General features: G+C 36.8%; 1 protein-coding gene across 6 annotated transcripts in view; it reads right to left on the reverse strand.

Annotated features, from left to right (window-relative positions):
• PHTF2 (putative homeodomain transcription factor 2) overlaps window positions 1-20,598 on the reverse strand; it is a gene marked incomplete at both ends in the record, with an annotated part of 90,046 nt that overhangs the window by 52,313 nt on the left and 17,135 nt on the right. For 4 of the 6 annotated variants that reach the window (XM_079711007.1, XM_079711004.1, XM_079711006.1 and 1 more), the window contains one exon: window positions 390-446. In XM_079711007.1, the coding sequence (XP_079567133.1) occupies window positions 390-446 (57 nt within the window). Of the gene's footprint in view, window positions 1-50; window positions 63-389; window positions 447-20,598 lie in introns of all 6 variants that reach the window. The other 2 variants (XM_079711005.1, XM_079711003.1) reach the window with 1 other exon arrangement.

The raw sequence follows: 20,598 nt of genomic DNA on the forward strand, positions 1-20,598 counted from the left end.
GCAGCGTTTGCACAGGATCACTCAGGCGGGAAAAATCCTGAAACACTTACCAGTTTAATAAACTGTACAGAGCAATGACAGCATCAAAAGGGAGGAAAAGCAAACTAGAAGTATAAGGTGACAAGTGAAAGGGAAAAAGAGCTGACAAAAAATAATCATTAGAAATTAAATTTTAAAAGAACAGAAAGATGCTAAAGAACAAAAAGAGAAAAATCATCAGAGGTAAAGACACATGAATATGTCCTCATAAAAGAGTTTACCTCTTTATTTAAAAGTTTGGATAGCGTAAGTAATATTAATTTGTACCTTAAAAGGTCGACAGAAAGATATTAAATAACTGTGGTTAATAATCAATTTATAGAATATACAAAATGAAATAAACTTGTTACCTTGATTTCTCTTTGTTCAACAGATTTTTCCCATATTTGTTGATCATATGCTCCAATCTATGAAAATAAATTAAAAATAATACTACATTAAATGATCATTGTTGGAACCCATCCAACAGGTATAACTGTTGAATTACAAGCAACTTAATGTTTATTCAGCGCAGATTAGATCCAGCTCTGTCTCAGACTTCTGTGATCAACACTGTATGGCAGTGGTTCTCAAAGTATGCTTGCAGGACCAGCAGTTTTAGCATCTTCTCGAAACTTGATAGAAATGGTAACTCTCTGGTTTCAGCCCAGAATTACTCAATCAGAAATAGGGATGTGATACTCAACAATGTTTGTAAAAAACCCTCTAGATTATTCTGATACACTACTAAAGTTTAAAAGCCTAGGGCAGTGACCCTAGGGAATTTTTATTTTGAATAAACATAATTGCTACAGCCCTGGTACATTCAAGAAAAAACTCCCAAGTGATTAATTCTTTATGGAGTTATTTTTAAAGAAAAAAAATATCAATATTCTACAAAAGTAAAAATTCATAAGCAGGTAGACCACAATTACCAATTAGATTAAGGTTTAAATTGAAAAATATAGTCAGGAAAGCAACTGAAGACACAGGGAAAAGCATCAAGAAGTAGAATTCCTTGTACCTTCTGTGCCTATTACTCTTAGATGCTGGGAAAGTCTCTGAACTATACCTTCACCTGGGCAGGATGAACAAACCATTCTTACTGTTCCTAACCAAGTTCTTCTCTGTTACCTCCTATTGTCTCCAGTTTCCACTTAATTTCCTATATCCAATAGGATACTGAAGTGGGTCAACAGCCTACAGTTTAAACTGAGAGTCTTCATTATTAGCATTAATTGAAAATTAGAATCCTGAGACATTAAAATTACTTCAGATAATTACAATTTAGAGACTGGAGACAGAGACCAGAGATAGGCAAAGATATGAGTAAGTTCAGGAAAATATTTTCTGAATCACAAAACCTTTCTACCCAAAAGTCCTCTTAGCTACATGTTATTTTTAAAATCTCGTTTCAAGAAATGAGAAATTGAGAATATGAGAAGGGTTTAAAGATAGATATAAAGGAGCTAAAAAATGATTTATTAAGTCATTTTTTAAAGGTGTGACTTGATATAAAGACTTTTTAAGAATGTACATGTGTTTGTACATTTTCTAGCAGAGAGAGAGCAACACCCAGAGACACCCAGTGTGGATCTGGGGATGTTCCATAATAGCCCGTCATTTCTATTATCTCTCCTACATATTACCTTATTCATTCTAATTTCTCTGGTCCTTTAAATACTGTTCTTTTTCATCACATTCCTGTGACTCCTTTCTTATTTTAAAAAGCACTTTATGATATAATAATACCCTGCATATTAAAATCTTATAACACCTAGACCAAGCCACACAGGCCAAACAACTGACTCATACTTAACCAAAGCTGCCATCAGTCTCTATAAAGCACGATTAATAAGTCCTAGGTAAGCAATAACCAAATGGTTAGACCTAATGGCAGAGCTGACCTGCGGTGACTAATTGCCCCTCAATCATCTTCCTTAAAATCAGAAAAGAAGTATGGGAACACAGATTCCACAGGAGCAGTTCTGCTCTAACTTGATAATTCAGAATGACTGGGCTTGATTCAATTAAAAGTTATTTTTTAAATGTGTAACTATTTCAATGCACTGCATACTCTTCAGTGAAACAATAATCAAAACTAATAAAGAATACGTACCAATACGTTTAATAATTATTTTGGCAGTATTTTGTTTTCACATACAAAACAATTGCACTAGGTTCTCTTTTAAAAGAACTGTGGGGTTTTTTTTAATTAATTAATGTATTTATTGGTCACGCCGTACAGCATGTGGGATCCTAGTTCCCCAACCAGGGATCGAACCTGTGCCCCCTGCAATGGAAGCGTGGAGTCTTAACCACTGGCCCGCCAGGAAAGTCCAAGAACTGTGTTTTTATTTCAAGATGACTCAAGAATATGGACATGGAAATATATATCCCACAGTCCTAAAGTCAGGGAAAATAAAATAATGCATGTGCAATAGACCAAGTCAGAAAAGCATGTCAGTACAACCACAGCATGGTACTGAATAGCTCCAGGTTTTTAAAAAGGTATAGAAAGTCTAATAAACCTTGCAGTGAAGCAGTGACTAAAAGTGGAAAAGTTTTTTGAAGGCTGAGGTTCTTGCAAGCAGCAGAATGGTGATGGGGAATATTCCTATAAAAAGGATATAAAAAGGAAAATGATGGCCTGCTTACTGGCTAATCAACTTTTCTTCAAAGATTTGATGTGTGAGAGGAAGGACAACTTTTACTATAATAGAATATACCTTGTGGGACCTTAATTTTTTTTTTTAACCAGGTAAGTGTCATTTTCAATTACAAGCAATTAAATGTCTCAAAAAGTGGAAACATCAGCTCTCTTTTGCAGCAGACTTTTTTTGTTTTTAAAATACTACCAGAATGGACCCTTTAGTTACATACACAAATTGACTTCTTTACTGAAGAAAACTGTGAGGGTGCCTTTAAAGCTAAGCACAGGTGCTTCAGGAGATGTTCAGGGTTCTGCTTAGTGATGCATATGCCATTAACAAACTACCCTCACATATGAATTCAGACTGAATTGTCTCTGAAAATTGCTTCTTGGGATATGTGTGTAGTACCTCAGAGCCATCATGAAATCAGAGTGGTGGCAGGATACTAGAAGGGACAGGGAAGGAATTCAGAAGGGAAGGCTCCTTTCTGACCTAAAGCCTCACTTTCTTCCACTCTGAAATCTGGCAAGACAGAAGATTAGAACATCTGCAGCTGGGGTCAAGCTTTTCCCTTGAAAGAAACATAATCTTATGGACAATCATAATTGAGCAAGAAAAGAAGTGAAACAGACTGAAGAAGAGAAGAACCATCTTCCCAAGACTTAAGGTCATGGATCAAGAATAATTTGCAGGCTGTGTTAAAAAAAAAAAATTAAAAAACAATTTGACAAGTTTTTCAAAGGTTCTATACTACTTCGGACATACACATACTTGGCAGACTTGACTAAATCACCTAAACTTGATAGTTGTTTCTTTTTTGTATTTCTTCTACAAAAAAAGTAAATGACAAGGCCAAGTTCAAATATAGTTCTCTGTGAAAAATCAGGAGGAAAATAACTACATTATTTTTTTAATGTCATACAGAAGATTAAAGGAAGCTCAGTAGTAACATCTGTCTAACAGAACAGGAGTTTTAATCAGATAATATGTTCTTTAATTGGGAAAAAATATTATGTAATATTTTGGCCACTTTCAAATTTAAGCTACCTCCTAACTGCTCTTTCCTGACCCACAAAATGCCTCCACTGCTTGGGTGTTTAGAAAAGTGCCTAACATTCTATGGGAACAAAAGGATATATATGCAAACAGTGTTTTGTTGGTAGACAGAAATACCTAGGTAATTAATGTATGCGAAGTTCTATGAATTTTCAACCATATTCTTCACGTGACAATGTGTTTCAAGGAGGGAAAAACGTTGTTTCTATTGTATTATAAGAGAGGACTCTGAAATCCTGATTTACATTTGATGTGCAGCGAACTGTTTTGTACCTGTTAAGAAAGTAAAGTTCATTTTCTGGTGCCTGGTTATAGTAAGCAAAGTTTATCAATGCTCTGGTATTACTCCCACAGATGCCCTGAACACCTTAAGCCTCAGGTGTACTCTTACCCAACCAGGACTGATCTACAGTCAGCTTTTCTCACCTGGTCCCAGAAGACCAAACACTGCCCTCTACAGATTCATGCCGTATCTTCAACAACAGGTCTGGCAATCCTATATGGATCACTTACACTACTCCCCATAATGACAGCAAGGATAATTCTAAATTTTCTTTTCACAGGCTTTAATTCCTAATTACTCTGAACATAACACTTCAATTACTTCCACTTCTAAGATCGAAGCCATAAGATGCAAATGTTAAAACCGGTGAAAAAAAAATACAAACAGAAAATATCTGAGGGACCAGTGTCCTGAAAGTGGTAAAAAAAAAAAAATTTTTTTAAGAAAAAAATTAGAAAAGAAATTGAGACACTATAACTTAGTAATATCAAGTGGATTAAAATTGAACTTAAATAGATGCTTTCTGACCTACTGAAAACCTACTTATAAAAGGCAAGTGGATGTAGCTAATATGCTACAGTAAGTATGTATGTAAATATATACAGCAGACATTTTACAAGGATACATGAAAGCCATTAATAGTGAGGACAGCTCTTTTACTTTCTGCTTTATATTCACTGATCCTATATCACTTTTTCTCCCTACAATGGATAAATACTACTTTTATAAAGCAGGATTCTAACCCAGGTCTGATGAACTGCAAAGTAATTTAAATTAGTTAACTAAGAAATTAATATGTTTCTGTCAATGAATATTAACTTTACAAGGAATTATCTACCTCCACCTATCATCATTCTTATTTTTTATCTTTCTATATACTGAGACAAACAAAATGGGGAAGGGGAAAAAGAGGGGCGGGACAAAGAGAGGGGAATGAGGGAGGGGCGGTCAGGGATGGAGAGATAGAGAAGGATGAGAGAAGGAGAGAACTGGTAGGTAGAGAAAAAGATGGTCTTTGTCTAGGTGTCTGCCGGAGTCAGCTCTGACTTCTAAGGGAAAAAAAATTGTAACGAAAATGAAGGTATCAAGAATACAAATATTGGGCTTCCCTGGTGGCGCAGTGGTTGAGAGTCCGCCTGCCGATGTAGGGGACACAGGTTCGTGCCCCGGTCCGGGAAGATCCCACATGCCGCGGAGCAGCTGGGCCCGTGAGCCATGGCCGCTGAGCCTGTGCGTCCGGAGCCTGTGCTCCGCAACGGGAGAGGCCACAAGAGTGAGAGGCCCACGTACCGCAAAAAAAAAAAAAAAAAAAAGAATACAAATATTAAAACCCAGGTAATTAGATGGTGAAGTGCGAAACATGTATCACTTATGGTCCTAGAAAAGAAGTATCTTTGAAAAACAATTTAAAAAGCTACTCTTGGGTGATCTGATTACTACTTAGGTCATCACATTCAGAAGAGCAGTGGTTCAGATGTCAAGAGGCTAAAGAGAAGGTGTCCCTTCAAAAAGGTAGTTACCAGGGCCTCCCTGGTGGCGCAGTGGTTGAGAGTCCGCCTGCTGATGCAGGGGATACGGGTTCGTGCCCCGGTCTGGGAGGATCCCATATGCCGCGGAGCGGCTGGGCCCGTGAGCCATGGCCGCTGAGCCTGCGCATCCAGAGCCTGTGCTCCGCAACGGGAGAGGCCACAACAGTGAGAGGCCCGCGTACCGCAAAAAAAAAAAAAAAAAAAAAAAAAAAAAAAAAAAAAAAGGTAGTTACCAATAGTTAACTAGATTAAGTGCTTAGATAAGAGATTTAGAGTTCACGAATAAATATAAGCAGGGTAAATTGAGGCCCAGATTTGCACGCATACTTTAAACACTTAGTTCTTTAACTAATGAATAGACATGCCATAATACTATATGTTGAAGCCCTAATTTGTCCTACTATTTCCATGCTCAGTTTCATTTTTTGGAATCTCATTTCAGAAACTCTGAAAAGCAGGCTATTAATTCTCACAAACACCAAACTGAATTTAAAAAGGTAACACAGAGCCCAAATCCCCTCCTAGCTTGTCCCCACTCCACAAACGTCAAAGGCCAATCATGCGCCAGGACAAACGGAGTCTACCTCTGTCAGCAAGAGTGTGTCTGTTAAAAGCATAAGAAGAATACCCTCAAGGCAAAAGGTTAAAGAATCCCTTGAGACAGTTTCAAAAGAAAGAAAAGAAGGGAGGGAGGGAGGAAGGAAGGAGGAGAAAGAAAGAAAAGAAAAAGAAAGAGAAGAAAAGAAAAAGTAAAAGAAAAAGATAACCGCCCCCTTGGTGATCCTTTCTATCCCTAAATTGATAGTAAATATATTATCTTTTCTGTGACTGTTTTTTGTACATACATCATCAACCTTTTTAAGACCCTAATAAGCAAAGGTAATGTTGCTTTTATACCTATGATGGTCCCACATTTTAATAGTGATTTAATACCAGCACAACCCAGGATAATTAATTTTTATCTTTGAGTCTTTTTATAAAAATAAAAGTTGTCAATCAGAAAATATCCTTTGTTATATTTAGTGTGTTGGTTTCTTAATCCTTTGTTTTCTCCACTGGCTTAGTTGAACAGCTCTTAATGTTTGCTGACAGAAGTGGAAAAGACCCTAGACTGTGCAAGAGAACTGAATAGTCTTATGGTCTTGGGCAAGTTTCTTGACCCCTGAGATTCTGTAAAATGGGGATAACAGAACATACTTCACAGAACTGGAATATGAAATGATAGTGTCTGGTATATAGTCAGTCCTCTGTAAATGTTAGTTCTTTCTTTTCTTGGCAAATCTCAACAGCTCCAGGCCTCAATTACCTCATTTCTAAATTGATGAAGTTAACTATATTTAAATTAATTTATAACATTTATACTCACTAATGATGAGTTGGATGGCTATAGATAATTTCTTTATGTACCAGTATGGGGAGAGAAAAGATTCAGTGCTACTAAAGTAGAACCAAAAGTGTAGCTAGAGGGCTTCCCTGGTGGTGCAGTGGTTGAGAGTCCACCTGCCGATGCAGGGGACACGGGATCGTGCCCGGGTCTGGGAAGATCCCACATGCTGTGGAGCAGCTGGGCCCGTGAGCCATGGCCGCTGAGCCTGCGCATCCGGAGCCTGTGCTCCACAACGGGAGAGGCCACAGCGGTGAGAGGCCCGCGTACCGCAAAAAAAAAAAAAAAAAAGTGTAGCTAGAAATATCTGGGCAGAAGGTACCAAGAAGAAAGCAAAAACAACGGTGTAAGGATTAAGTGTCCTTTTCTTAATTAATAACCAATATAATAGGTTTTTAGAATAACTTATAGTTTATTAATGAAACCAGAGCTGTCAACACCCAAAATCTCATTTGCCCAGACGACTAAACTATATGGTTTTTCACTCTCACAATGATCTATCTACAAGTATGATAAGAAACACAGACTGAGGAGTTGAGCAAACTAACGAAGTTAAAGTTACTGAACAAAACAGTAGATCTGAGAATACTGATCACCAATGAAACGTATCTATAATCCAAATAATTATGTTGTCATGGTGGACATGCTGAAATTATACAGTACTTCTGTTCATATCACTAAAACATACTGAAGAAACAATTAGGGCCATTTAAAATCATTAGGATTACTGATTAATTTTCAGACAAATCTCTTCCCAGAAGTAGTAGAAACTAATTCTTTGGACTTTTAAAAACTTTTTAAAATTTATTTTTATAACCATTTTTTAATTGAAGTATGGTTAATTTACAATGATGTGTTAGTTTCAGGTATACAGAAAAGTGATTCAGTTATTTATACACACATATATATATTATACACACATATTATACATACACATATGTGCACACATACACACACACACAAATATATATTCTTTTTCAGATTCTTTTCCATTGTAAGTTATGACAAGATATTGAATATAGTTCCCTGTGCTCTAAGTAGGTCCTTGCTGTGGGTCTACTTTATATAGAATGTGTGTATGTTAATCCCAACCTCCTAATTTATCCCGCGCCCCCCCGTTCCACTTTGGTAACCATTTATTTTCTATGTCAGTGAGTCTATTTCTGTTTTATAAATAAGTTCATTTGTATCGTTTTAGATTCCACATGTAAGTGATATCATATGATATTTGTCTTTGTCTGACTTCATTTAATATGATAATCTCTAGGTCCATCCATGTTGCTGCAAATGGCATCATTTCATTCTTTTTTTAATGGCTGAGTAATATCCCATTGTGTAAATATACACCACATCTTCTTTATCGATTCATCTGTCAATGTACATTGAGGTTGACTTTTTTAAACTTTTAATTTCAAAGTAAAGCTCTCAATGCTTTGAATATCAAATAGGTTTTCACTGTTTTTTGCTCATAATTACTGCCTCTCAAACAAATTTGGCTGTTGAATGCCTAGGAACATCTGAGTCCATATAACTGCTCCTATGTAAAGCCTTGTTTCTAACCTACTACGTATCTTGAATAGCTCTCCTATCCTGTTCTCTTGCTTTTACATAATGTCCTTTTTGTGTGTGTGTGTGGTACGCGGGCCTCTCACTGTTGTGGCCTCTCCCGTTGCAGAGCACAGGCTCCGGACGTGCAGGCTCAGCGGCCATGGCTCACACCCCACAACATCCTATTTTAATCAACATATTGTCCAATGTTTCTGATTCTCCATTACACACGCGCGCGCGCACACACACACACACACACACACAAACATTCCTATAATAGTCAGACACTCAGGTAACTCTAATGATGAGGATCAAATAAGGAAGTTGAATCATTTAATTACACAATATAAACTATGAATGATGATGATGTCAGACAAAAAGGTATGGTCTGGGGCTTCCCTGGTGGCACAGTGGTTAAGAATCTGCCTGCCAATGCAGGAGACATGGGTTCGAGCCCTGGTCTGGGAAGATCCCACATGCCACGGAGCAACCAAGCCCGTGCACCACAACTACCGAGCCTGTGTGCCACAACTACTGAAGCCCACGCGCCTAGAGCCCGTGCTCTGCAACAAGAGAAGCCGCCGCTATGAGAAGCCCGTGCACCACAACAAAGAGTAGCTCCCGCTCACCGCAACTAGAGAAAGCTTGCGTGCAGCAACAAAGACCCAACGCAGCCAAAAATATAAATAAATAAATTTATTTTTTTAAAAAAAGGTATGGTCTGAAGGCATGGCAAGAGCTAGTAACTCTTTTGAATGTATAAAAACTACCAAATTATTTTACCAAATCTTTAGCTCTTCTGAATCAGTCTTTTCTTAGAACTCTAAAAAACATATGAGAAGCCAAACCATAGAAGCCTTCTAATCCAATAATTAAAATATTGCCCTATAATTCTAGTTATTGGGGGAAGGGAAGGACCTAAAATGGGTAAGTATTCAAAGTTAAAATACGTTTTCTCCCACTATCCGAAAGTAGAGCATTCCTATGAAACTGTTCGTAGGCCAAAATGGCGTAAAGTGAAGCATCAGTTACCTTAAGACACATCTTGCTAACAGATGCACAAAATAAATCAAGATAAATCACAGATGCTCAAAGACACAGTTCAAAGATATGGCAGCTGGGATGCTTCATGTAGTCCCTGGGAAGGACCTTGGCGGTGCCACTCTTGCTGCTTGGGGTGCATGCTGCCACTTGAACAGCTCACTCACTGCAAAACAAACGCTGAAGGCTATTTTCATTTCTCACCTTTTTTCATAAAAGCAAAAAACCTCTTTGGATTTTTTTCTGGTAGCAAAAACAGGTACCAACGTAGGCTTTTCGTAAAAGCAAAGTGGTGTGAAACAAATTTTCAAAAAGCCGGGGATGGGCTTCCCGGGTGGCGCAGTGGTTGAGAGTCCGCCTGCCGATGCAGGGGACACGGGTTCGTGCCCCAGTCCGGGAGGATCCCACATGCCGCGGAGCGGCTGAGCCCGTGAGCCATGGCCATGGAGCCTGCGCGTCCGGAGCCTGTGCTCCGCAACGGGAGAGGCCACAACAGTGAGAGGCCCGCGTACCGCAAAAAAAAAAAAAAAGCCGGGGATACCTGTATCCTAACTGGTGAAAGAAGTGTAAGTCATGGAAAAAATATGAATAATTATAAGCAAAGAGGTTTCTTTGCAGTCTCTTTGCTTTAACTGTCATTTATTTCTTCTGCTATCACTTATTAGTAGAATCATATCATAACCAAAAGTATTACTACAGAAAAGCAAAGCTGCTTAAGTAGAAGGCAAATTTAAAAAAAAAAAAACTCTTTAAAGATTAAGATCTTTTGGGGTGGAGAATATAATTTTTAAAGGAAGAAAACAGATTTCTGGAATTCAATCCATTTTAAAATACTACATATCTAGCTGGCCTCTGGCATTTGGATCAAAACATCAAAGTTTGAAAACACATCCTCAGATACTAAAATCTTGTTAATTAGCGAAGATTCCATTCATTAAAAGTAATAACAGCTAAGGCCATTTAATCTCTTCCCACAGATTGTGTTAGGCTATGCATCATCTAAAACCACACTCTTCCCTGCATTAACCCTAAGAATAGTGTTTTACAGGCCACATACATATAATCAAATCATGAATCATGACCAAGTTCCTATTGCCTAAGGAAAGCCAGTTAATGATATAGTAAAACACTGATTCAAGTTTAGAAAAAAAGAAGAGTATTCTTTAATTCAACAAAGAGAGATGATCATGGTAGAATCTGCTTCTAAGAAATTATAAATCCAAAGAAAAAATATTCAGTTAGTTATAATTCAAAGCAGAATGAAGTAAGGACTACTGCACTATACATCAGCAAGAGTTGGTCTGAAAATGAGCAGTATTTGTGAGGTAAAATGTACAAGAATAGGAAACTTACTGGGTATGGGGACATGGGAAAGAGATAAAGATGACCATTTCTGGCTTAAGTACCTGGAGCTTCATGGGGATCATTAACCATGACATGGAATAAAAAAATAGGTTTGAGAAAAGCTGTTGGAGCTCTAAGACAGCTAGGAATTATGTCTGAGTTCAGAGAGTTGGGAAGGTAAAAATTTGGAACTCAGTAGCATAAACTAGGTGTTTTGATATTATGTGGTCAATTTGATAATCTAGGGAAATAAAATAACTTAATGAGATAAGAACAAAATGTTAAGAAGGATAAATATTCAACTGGAGGGGAGAAGTATCAAAGTTAGGTAAGGAGACTTAGAAAAATTAGGGAGAGACTGTATAGTATATTAATATATATGATAATTAAATATTATATATATTTATGTATATAAAAGCAATATAGTATATATCTATAATAAATAGCAAACAAGGAAAGAGTTTCAAGAAAGAAGGTAAAGAGAGCTAAAAATACTGAAACATTTTGAAGTCGTTATGTAAACCTATTCACGTCAAATAATCTTAATCTCATTTAAATAGTAGGGAAAGTCATTAGCTGAGATATGGAAGCTGGGGAGTTTGGGAAATGGGTGACAATAAAGAAGGTAAGAAACAACTACTCGGGGAGACAGAATACAGTATCAAGTAGAGTGACTTAGAGTACGGATTCCAGGAAGAGCAAATGCAGCTGAGTTGGTATTAGAAGCAGTCAGCTGGGAGTCAGCTGAGTTATGTTTGTATTTCCTCTTTCACCACCAAGGCTCAACAGTCCAGGATCACGAGGGGAAGAATCAGATACACAAACGCACACACACACACACCCTGCCACCAAATACCTACAATATGCCAAGCATGATGCTATGCACTTGGCAAGGCCCTTCTCTATGTCTTCAAACTGTATAGCTTCTCTTCTCTTTCTCCCTGCTTCTCCCGAACAATTCAGTACTACAGCCATTAGAGGAGGCAGAGTCATGGGGGACCCAAAGCAGGGTGTCAGAGAGTCTGACACGTAGGGGTGACAAGGGCAGGGTATCAGCCAAAGTGGAGTGTAAAGGGGGACCTTGTGGGGTTAGGGGAATCACAGCCTAAGCAGGGTAAGTAGGGTAACCACATGCGGGAGTGACCCAGAGCAGCAGGGCGAGGAGGTCATCCACTTGGAGGATATGCTCATGTGGGGTGTCAGAGCCTAAGAAAGATGAAGAAGGTCTAGAATAAAGAGCTTGAATGGGATGGTATGGCAGCTGAGATGGGAGACTGGTTACATATATAAGGACTGATGTCTCAAAAGCCTGAAAAGGTTCCTCTCTGTTTACTCAAAAATCTCTATCTATAAAGCTATTAAAGAAGAGATTATTAGTTCAATGACATGAACGCTATATGTAAATAGGAGAAGGGTTTAATAAATAAATTATGGCATATTTATGTAACAGAATATTATACTCTTTAAAATTATGTTTTAAAAGGGTATTTAGTGACATGGGAAAGTACTTTTACATGAAAACAGTATACAAAAAAACTAAATACAGTATAATCCTAATTTTGTTGGGGAAAATTCACAATGTTAACAGTAGGGTAATTGTGTGACTTTATTATACTTACCTGCATTTTCCACTTTTCGTATTGCAGACATGTATTACTTTTAAACTATGATTGAAACATCATTTAAAAAATCAAGAGGAAGTGGAAGCTAATATCATCTGAGTAGCATCACATATTAGGTACTGGGCTAGGTGGTTTTGAATACATTTTCTCATGGGAAAGTACTGTGATAGAGGGGGCAAGTCGTTAAGAAAGCAACTGCCACTTCTCAAAATCAATGTGACTCATTATAAAAATAAATAAGGCTTTTCCTATGAGTTATATAACAGAAATTTTCTGCTAAAGTTATATCTTAATAACAAAACTGTCAGAAATTCTAGTACTATAAAAGGGCAGATAGATACATACCTATATCCTAGAATATCAAGGGAAAAAATGAGTTAAAGAGGCAAAATGCTAAAATATTTGAAGTGCCCAAGGAAACAACAACATTCCATACAGGACTCTTGTGGCAGATGGGTAACTTAAGTTGCATTAGGTGGTGATGAATGAATTCAACTGATTCACACAGGAAAGGGAGGGAATGGAAGGAAGGGAGCCTGGCAAACAGCTCTGTGGTAGAACTGGGAGAACTCCAAGTTCTGGAAGAAGCCAAGGAGAGAAGGCCCTCATCAGCTCTTTGGCCTCTGTAGCAACCAGTAGGGGCTAGCCATATGGCAGAAGGAAGCAGCCATGGACTGTCTCTTCTGAATGCTCTCTTGGTATTCCCTTTTAGTCCTCAAGAGATTAAAAAAATAACCCTTAGAGCTAGTGAGAGCTGTGATACAGTGTAATAACAGGGGTCCTCAATAGCCCCCAAGTGTCAAGCCCCCATCTTTAATTAGCAGCTGTAATCTGTAAACTAAAGATTAAAAAGCAAGTATATAGTTGATTTAACACCTCTCATTTATACTTAAGAAAAATCATTAAATCACTAAGAATAAAGGACTGAAGTCCTGCTATACTCTGAGGAGGACTTTAAAGGATCATATCCGTGTAATTTGATCCTATACACACCCCTCCTCCACAGCGATCCCAGGCTAGACAGCTGACTCAAACTGAGCCAGTCAAATTCTCTCTCCATTCCGATGTGAGGTGAACAGGAGAAACAGAGATGGATGACTAATAGAGGTGAATAAAATTAATACAACAGAGCCCTACAGAGAAGTTTCTAGAAATTCTGAGGGGCCCAACATAGTCCTGGTTTGTCGTTCCTTCCCAGGTCTTGGCTGTCTGCTGTTGGCACAGTTTACGTGTGTAGTGAAAAGTAGAAGCAGAACACAGTGGTGTTTTTTCCTGGCCCAACTTTAACCAGAACATTGCTGTTAATGCAAACCAACACCACTCTGCATAATTTATGAAGATTGTTTATTTTCCAACTTGCTGGTACATGGCAGTGTGTTCTCAGTGAATTTATTAATCAAGGTACTATCCAATTAAAAACTTTCCCCAAGAAGTCATCTTGGCAAAGATAATTTAACTTCTACTTTTCTACTTAACCTAACCTTGCATCATGAATTGTGAGACGATCCTGCTAGTGAGAAAAAAAAGATTATTAGTTGCTATTATTAATCATAGGAAAATAATTCAAATATGCCTTACTTTATCAATCAGAGGGTCAAAAACACATTACTCAGGGTGAATACTAGAGTTCTATTTAACAATCCTATAACATTAATTCCCAGGTGTTAAAGCTTTTACAGCCAAAACTATAAAATTTAACATTATACAATTAATAATTATTTGAATTTTTCAATAAATGTTATTTCAACAATTAGAATGGAAATTATTAAAAATAGTTTAAAGAAATTATTAAACTGTTTAAAATAGCTTTTTAAAAGCTATTCATTACTTAAAATAAACAGCTTAGTTTAAAAAAAAAATAAGGATTCATTTCTTTAGCTTCTAAATCTTCAAAATACAGTGAAAGGCCAAATATAAATTCTACTTTGTCTTCACTTTACCACTAACCGTGCTGCACATATTTTATACATCAAGCTTAAGGAAAAAAACTCCCCCCCCCCAAAAAAAAACCTTCATCTTCTCACCTAGTCCAAGACAAGGCATTCAGCGACAACACAGATCATAATTCTCCTAGCCAAACAAGCATTTATAAAAATTAACTTACTTAAATAACAATGACCCAAACCAAGCTAGTCAGGATACGTACAAGACTTCCAATAGACTAAGCAAATACATTTAAGCTAAAATGAGAGTTGTATGAATAAACAGTAACTGCATAACTGCTGCTCCACTTATTGAGCAGTTGTTGCTCTGTCACGGATTACAGTCCAAGCAGGAGACAAGACGCACAGGACATATTTAATGCCACCACCCACAACCACCTGAGAGCCCACAGCAAAGGGAAAGAAAAGTGGCAGAAGAAATAGGCCAGATTTGGATACCATGTTGGGAGCAGAATCACTCTCAATTAAGGGAGTGCAGATTCTGTAGCCTATTCCAACTGGGTTTAAATTCTGGCTCCATCACGCATTCTCTATGTGACTGTGGGGAAACCACTAGATTTCTCTGAATCTTAGTTTCCTCAGTTATAAGTTCAGGATAATGGCAGTAATGCCTATTTCATAAGGTTGTTGTGATAATTAAATGCAGGTAACGTACTTAGGACAGTATGTAGCACATAGTAAGCATTGAATGAATGTCACCTGCTATTATTATTCAACTAGTTCAACAACCATGAAATAGGAAGCCTTGGGCCAATTATTTTACTTATACAATATCATTTAATCCTCATTTTTTAAAGAAAATTAAACAGACATAGAAAAGTTCAATAATTTGCCCAAAGTCACAAGACAGCAAATGAAAGAACCAGACTCAAACATAGCATGTCTGACCACAAGGGCCCTGCTTTTTGTTTTTTTCTCCTGGTTGATTTTCAAGTTATTAAAACTCAGAGTATCTGTATGTGGTACAAATTCAAATTGTGTCAAAGTGAAAGGGAATGTTTATTTTTAAAACTCTCAGACTCTGTGCGAGAACTTTCTCAAAAAACACTCAGACTTATGGTTACCAATGGGGAGGGGGGATGAGGGAGGGATGGACTGGGAGTTTGGGGTTAGTAGATGCAAACTATGACATTTAAAATGGATAAACAACAAGATCCTACTGTATATCACAGGAAACTATATTCAATATCCTGTGATGAACCATAATGAAAAAAATATAAAAAGAATATATATATATAACTGAATCACTTCACTGTACAACAGAAATTAACACAACATTGTAAATCAACTATACTTCAATAAAAAAAAATTTTTAAGTCAACATTTTTACCCCCATTTTGAAGATGAGGAAATTGAGTCTCACAGAGGTTGAAATAACCTGCCCATGTCAGACAGCTTTTAAGATACAGAGTTTGGATCTCATTTACAGACACAGATACCCATAGGCTGGCGTTTCATTACACAGTGCTACCTTCCAAGATAAATCTTAATTTGCTTTTCTCAAAATAATAGCAATCTGTGGAAACTACTATCTCTTAGTAGCAAAACCCATTTCAAATTACTTGTTTAGACAAGAATTAATTAGATAATTATATCTATTTCAGATATATCCATTCTTTGACTTGCCAAGATTTGGGGTTTTTTTAACATTTATTTATTCATTCATTCATTCATTTCATTTATATATTTATTATTATCAATTTATTTATTTTGGCCCCGCCGGGTCCCAGTTGTGGCATGCGGAATCTTAGTTGCGGAATGTGGACTTCTTAGTTGTGGCATGCGGGCTCTTAGTTGCGGCATGCACACGGGATCTAGTTCCCCGACCAGGGATCAAACCCGGGCCCCCTGCACTGGGAGCGTGGAGTCTTACCCACTGGACCACCAGGGAAGTCCCAAGATTTGTTTCTAATCAATCACATTCCCAAGAATAGCTATCACTTTTCCTTTGTATTCATGATTGTAGGTTTTAAAAGTCCAATTTTATTGCTTTCTTTGCATGTAAGACTTAACGCAAACCTGTAAGAATGAGAGAAGATCCCACACCAAGGCACTTCGCGTAGGGTGAGAAAAAAAAAAAAGAAACATAAATGTATATATTTAAAATATCTTCTCAACTGTATTGTTTAGCTACTTTACTACTTTATAAGAGGTATGGGGCATGATTTACCCCCTAAACACAACTTGTTTTAGGTTTAAAGGTTCTGCCAACCTTGTAAATTCCCTGAAGAGCGTTTCATCAGTCTAGTAAAACCAAAGGAGCACATGAATAGGATAATTCCATAGGTGTTTTACTGTATCAAACTGTAGATTAAAATTATAATACCAAAATAATCAATTAAAAGAAATAACTATGCAAATTAAACCACCAAGAGATGGCACTTCACAACCACTAAAATGTCTATAATTAAAAAAGACATGGGACTTCCCTGGAGGTCCAGTGGTTAAGACTCCGCGTTTCCACTGCTGGGAGCACAGGTTCGATCCCATTCAGGGAATTAAGATCCTACATGCCGCACGGCACAGCCAAAAAAAAAAAAAAAAAGACAATAACAGGTTTTGGCAAGGATGTGGAGAAACTAAAATCCTCATATAATGCTTGTGGGAATGTAAAATGAAGCAGTCACTTTGGAAAACAGTTTGGCAGTTATGACCTGGTAATTCCACTCCTGGTTATTATCCCAAGATAAATGAAAATGTATGTCCATATGAAGATATGTACATGAATGTTTATACCTGCACCATTCATAATAGTCAAAAAGTGGAAACAATCCAAATGTCCATCAACTGTGAATAAACAAAATCTGGTACACCTATACAATGGGATTCTACTCAGCAATAAAAAGGAATGGAGTACTCACACATGCTACAACAGGAGTGAAACTCAGAAACAGCACGTTAAGTAAAGAAGCCAGACACAAAAGACACTAATGGCAGAAAAGGCTAATCTATAAGATACAAAAAGTAGATCAGTGGCTTCGTGATGGTGGGGATGGGAAGGAGGAGTGACTACAAATGAGCAATACATTTCTTTTGATAGAAATGTTCTGAAATTAGACTGTGGTGATGGTTGTATAATACCATAAATTTAGTAAGAATTATTGAATTGTACACTTAAAACAAGTGAATTTTATCACTTTTAAGTTGCATGTCAATAAAGCTCTTTTGTAAAAAAGGAATAGCTATGTTTTTGTAAAATTTCTTTAAATAAAATAACATGACAAGCATTTAAAGGAAAAAAAATATATATAGTCAGAATTTGGAATGAAAGGAATTTTCCATTAAGTTTTGACTCCTAGTAGGCTTTCCATCCCTATACCTAGAAGACTGCTTCTGCTTTGTGTGTGTGTGTGTGTATGTGTATATTCTAGATTATTAATTTTAATATTGCCCGAATATTAACTTGAATATTTATAGGATTTACTTCCCAAAGGATTTGAGATATCAAAACATTATGTAGTGAAAATTATAGTTCACTGCAACTAAGAAAATGTTAATATAAAGAAATTGTCTATGCTGTACAAATAGCTGCTAAACTTATATTATTTGGAATTTCAGGATTCCTCTGAAAATGTGTATATGTAACTTGTTTGAAATTATTAAATTTCCCATTTTCTAGAAATCTCTCCCCCAATCCTTCCACTCAGGAAATCATGTAATAATAACATCAGTATCAGGAGTATTGTTTGAAAAATAATACACGTATGAAAATTATGGGAAACTTGAAAGTAAAAGTGAAAAAAGTGTTGGCATTGGGTCATATTCATTGAAAAAAACCTTTTACATCACGCAAGATGTCAATAAGAGGTATCTATCTTTAAAATAACACCTACACTGTAGCATGAACTGACTGGGACCCTAACATGGATGGAAGGCCCCACCCCTGGTTACTAAAAGATATTAACTGCCAGTTGAGGCAGTTAATGCTGTTAATAATAATAATAATAACAAGAAATAGCATTTGATATTTGCCAGACACACTTTCCAGACACACTTTCCATGTACTAACTTAATAAATCCTCACAATTCTATGAAGTAGATATTATTGCTATCCCTATTTTATAGTTACAAAAATTTAGGTTGTACAAATTTTAATAGTAAGTAGCAGAATATAGGAATTCAAAACCAGATGGACTGGCTCCACAAATGAGGCCTTACCCATCAGTAATTTAATTCACATCCTTACACAAAAACCACCCTATATTCTTTTGCCTTGGCTCTGATCACTAAGAAGTATCTGGGAAGGGTGGCATTTAACCCCTAATCATTGTCAGATACTTCTGTCTCTACTGACTCTCCATGGGTGCCTTGCCAGCTGGGAAGCTGTCAGGCCTATTAAGAAAGCAAATGAGGCCAAGCACCTATGGTCAGCTAATCTGTGACAAAGAAGGCAAGAATATACAATGGAGAAAAGACAGTCTCTTCAGTAAGTGGTGCTGGGAAAACTAGACAGCTACATGTAAAAGAATGAAATTAGAACACTCCCTAACACCACACACAAAAATAAACTCAAAATGGATTAAAGACCTAAATATAAAGCCAAACTCTATAAAACTCTTAGAGGAAAACATAAGCAGAACACTCTTTGACATGAATCGCAGCAAGATCCTTTTTTGACCCACCTCCTAGAGTAATGAAAATAAAAACAAAAATAAACAAATGAGACCTAATTAACTTAAAAGCTTTTGCACAGCAAATGAAACCGTAAGCAAGTGGAAAAGACAACCCTCAGAATGGGAGAAAATATTTACAAATGAAGCAACAGACAAGGGATTAATCTCCAAAATATACAAACACCTCATGCAGCTCAATATCAAAAAAAACAAATAACTCAATCAAAAACTGGGTGGAAGACCTAAATAGACATTTCTCCAAAGAAGACATACAGATGGACAAGAGGGACATGAAAAGATGCTCAACATCACTAATTATTAGAGAAATGCAGATCAAAACACAATGAAGTATCACCTCACACTGGTCAGAATGGCCATCGTCAAAAAATCTACAAACAATGAATGCTGGAGAGGATTCCTTCCTACACTGTTGGTGGGAATGTAAATTGGTACAGCCACTATGAAAAACAGTATGGAGGCTCCTCAAAAAACTAAAAATAGAACTACCATATGACCCAGCAATCCCACTACTGGGCATATACCTGGAGAAAACCATAATTCAAAAAGACACATGCACCCCAATGTTCATTGCAGCACTATTTACAATAGCCAGGACTGGAAGCAATCTAAATGTCCATCAACAGAGGAATGGATAAAGAAGATGTGGTACATATATACAATGGAATATTACTCGGCCATAAAAAGGAACGAAATAGTGCCATTTGCAGAGACATGGATAGACCTAGAGACTGTCATACAGAGTGAAGTAAGTCAGAAAGAGAAAAACAAATATCGTATAATATCGCTTATATGTGGAATCTAGAAATATCGTACAGATGAACTTATTTGCAAAGCAGAAAAAGAGACATGGATGTAGAGAAGAAACTTATGGATACCAAGGGGGGAAGGGGAGGAATGAATTGGGAGACTGGGATTGGCATATATACACTACTATGTATAAAATAGATAACTAAAGAGAACCTACTGTATAGTGCAGGGAACTCTACTCAATGCTCTGTGGTGACGTAAATGGGAAGGAAATCTAAAAAAGAGGGGATATATGTATGCATATAACTGATTCACTTCAATGTAAAGCAGAAACTAACACAACACTGTAAAGCAACTATACTCCAATAAAAATTAGTTAAATAAAATATTGATTTCTCAACACACAAAAAAGAAAGGAAATGAGAATATACAAGACTCTTCCTGAAGTACAATCTACTCAGCTCTAAAAATATGTAAAATAGTTAATATTATTAGGAACCACAGGGTAACCGTAAGGATTAAGTGTGCTAATACATATTGAGCTAACAACAGTAACAGACATATAAGAGCTCAAAATGTTAGCTATTATGTCATTTTGATGAATTACCTAATGCTTCCCTTTCCTTAATAACGCAGCATGAGACAAGGAAGGAAGGTATATGCCTTATTTGCATTCTTTTAATATTTATCATAAGATATACTCTGGTTTATTATTCTAAAACATAACCCCGACTAAATGATGCATACATATTATGAATCAAGACTACAGTACCTTCCTTGTTTACATATTTCTAA

This window comes from Hyperoodon ampullatus (assembly GCF_949752795.1).
Source record: "Hyperoodon ampullatus genome assembly, chromosome: 9".
Lineage (NCBI taxonomy): Eukaryota > Metazoa > Chordata > Mammalia > Artiodactyla > Ziphiidae > Hyperoodon > Hyperoodon ampullatus.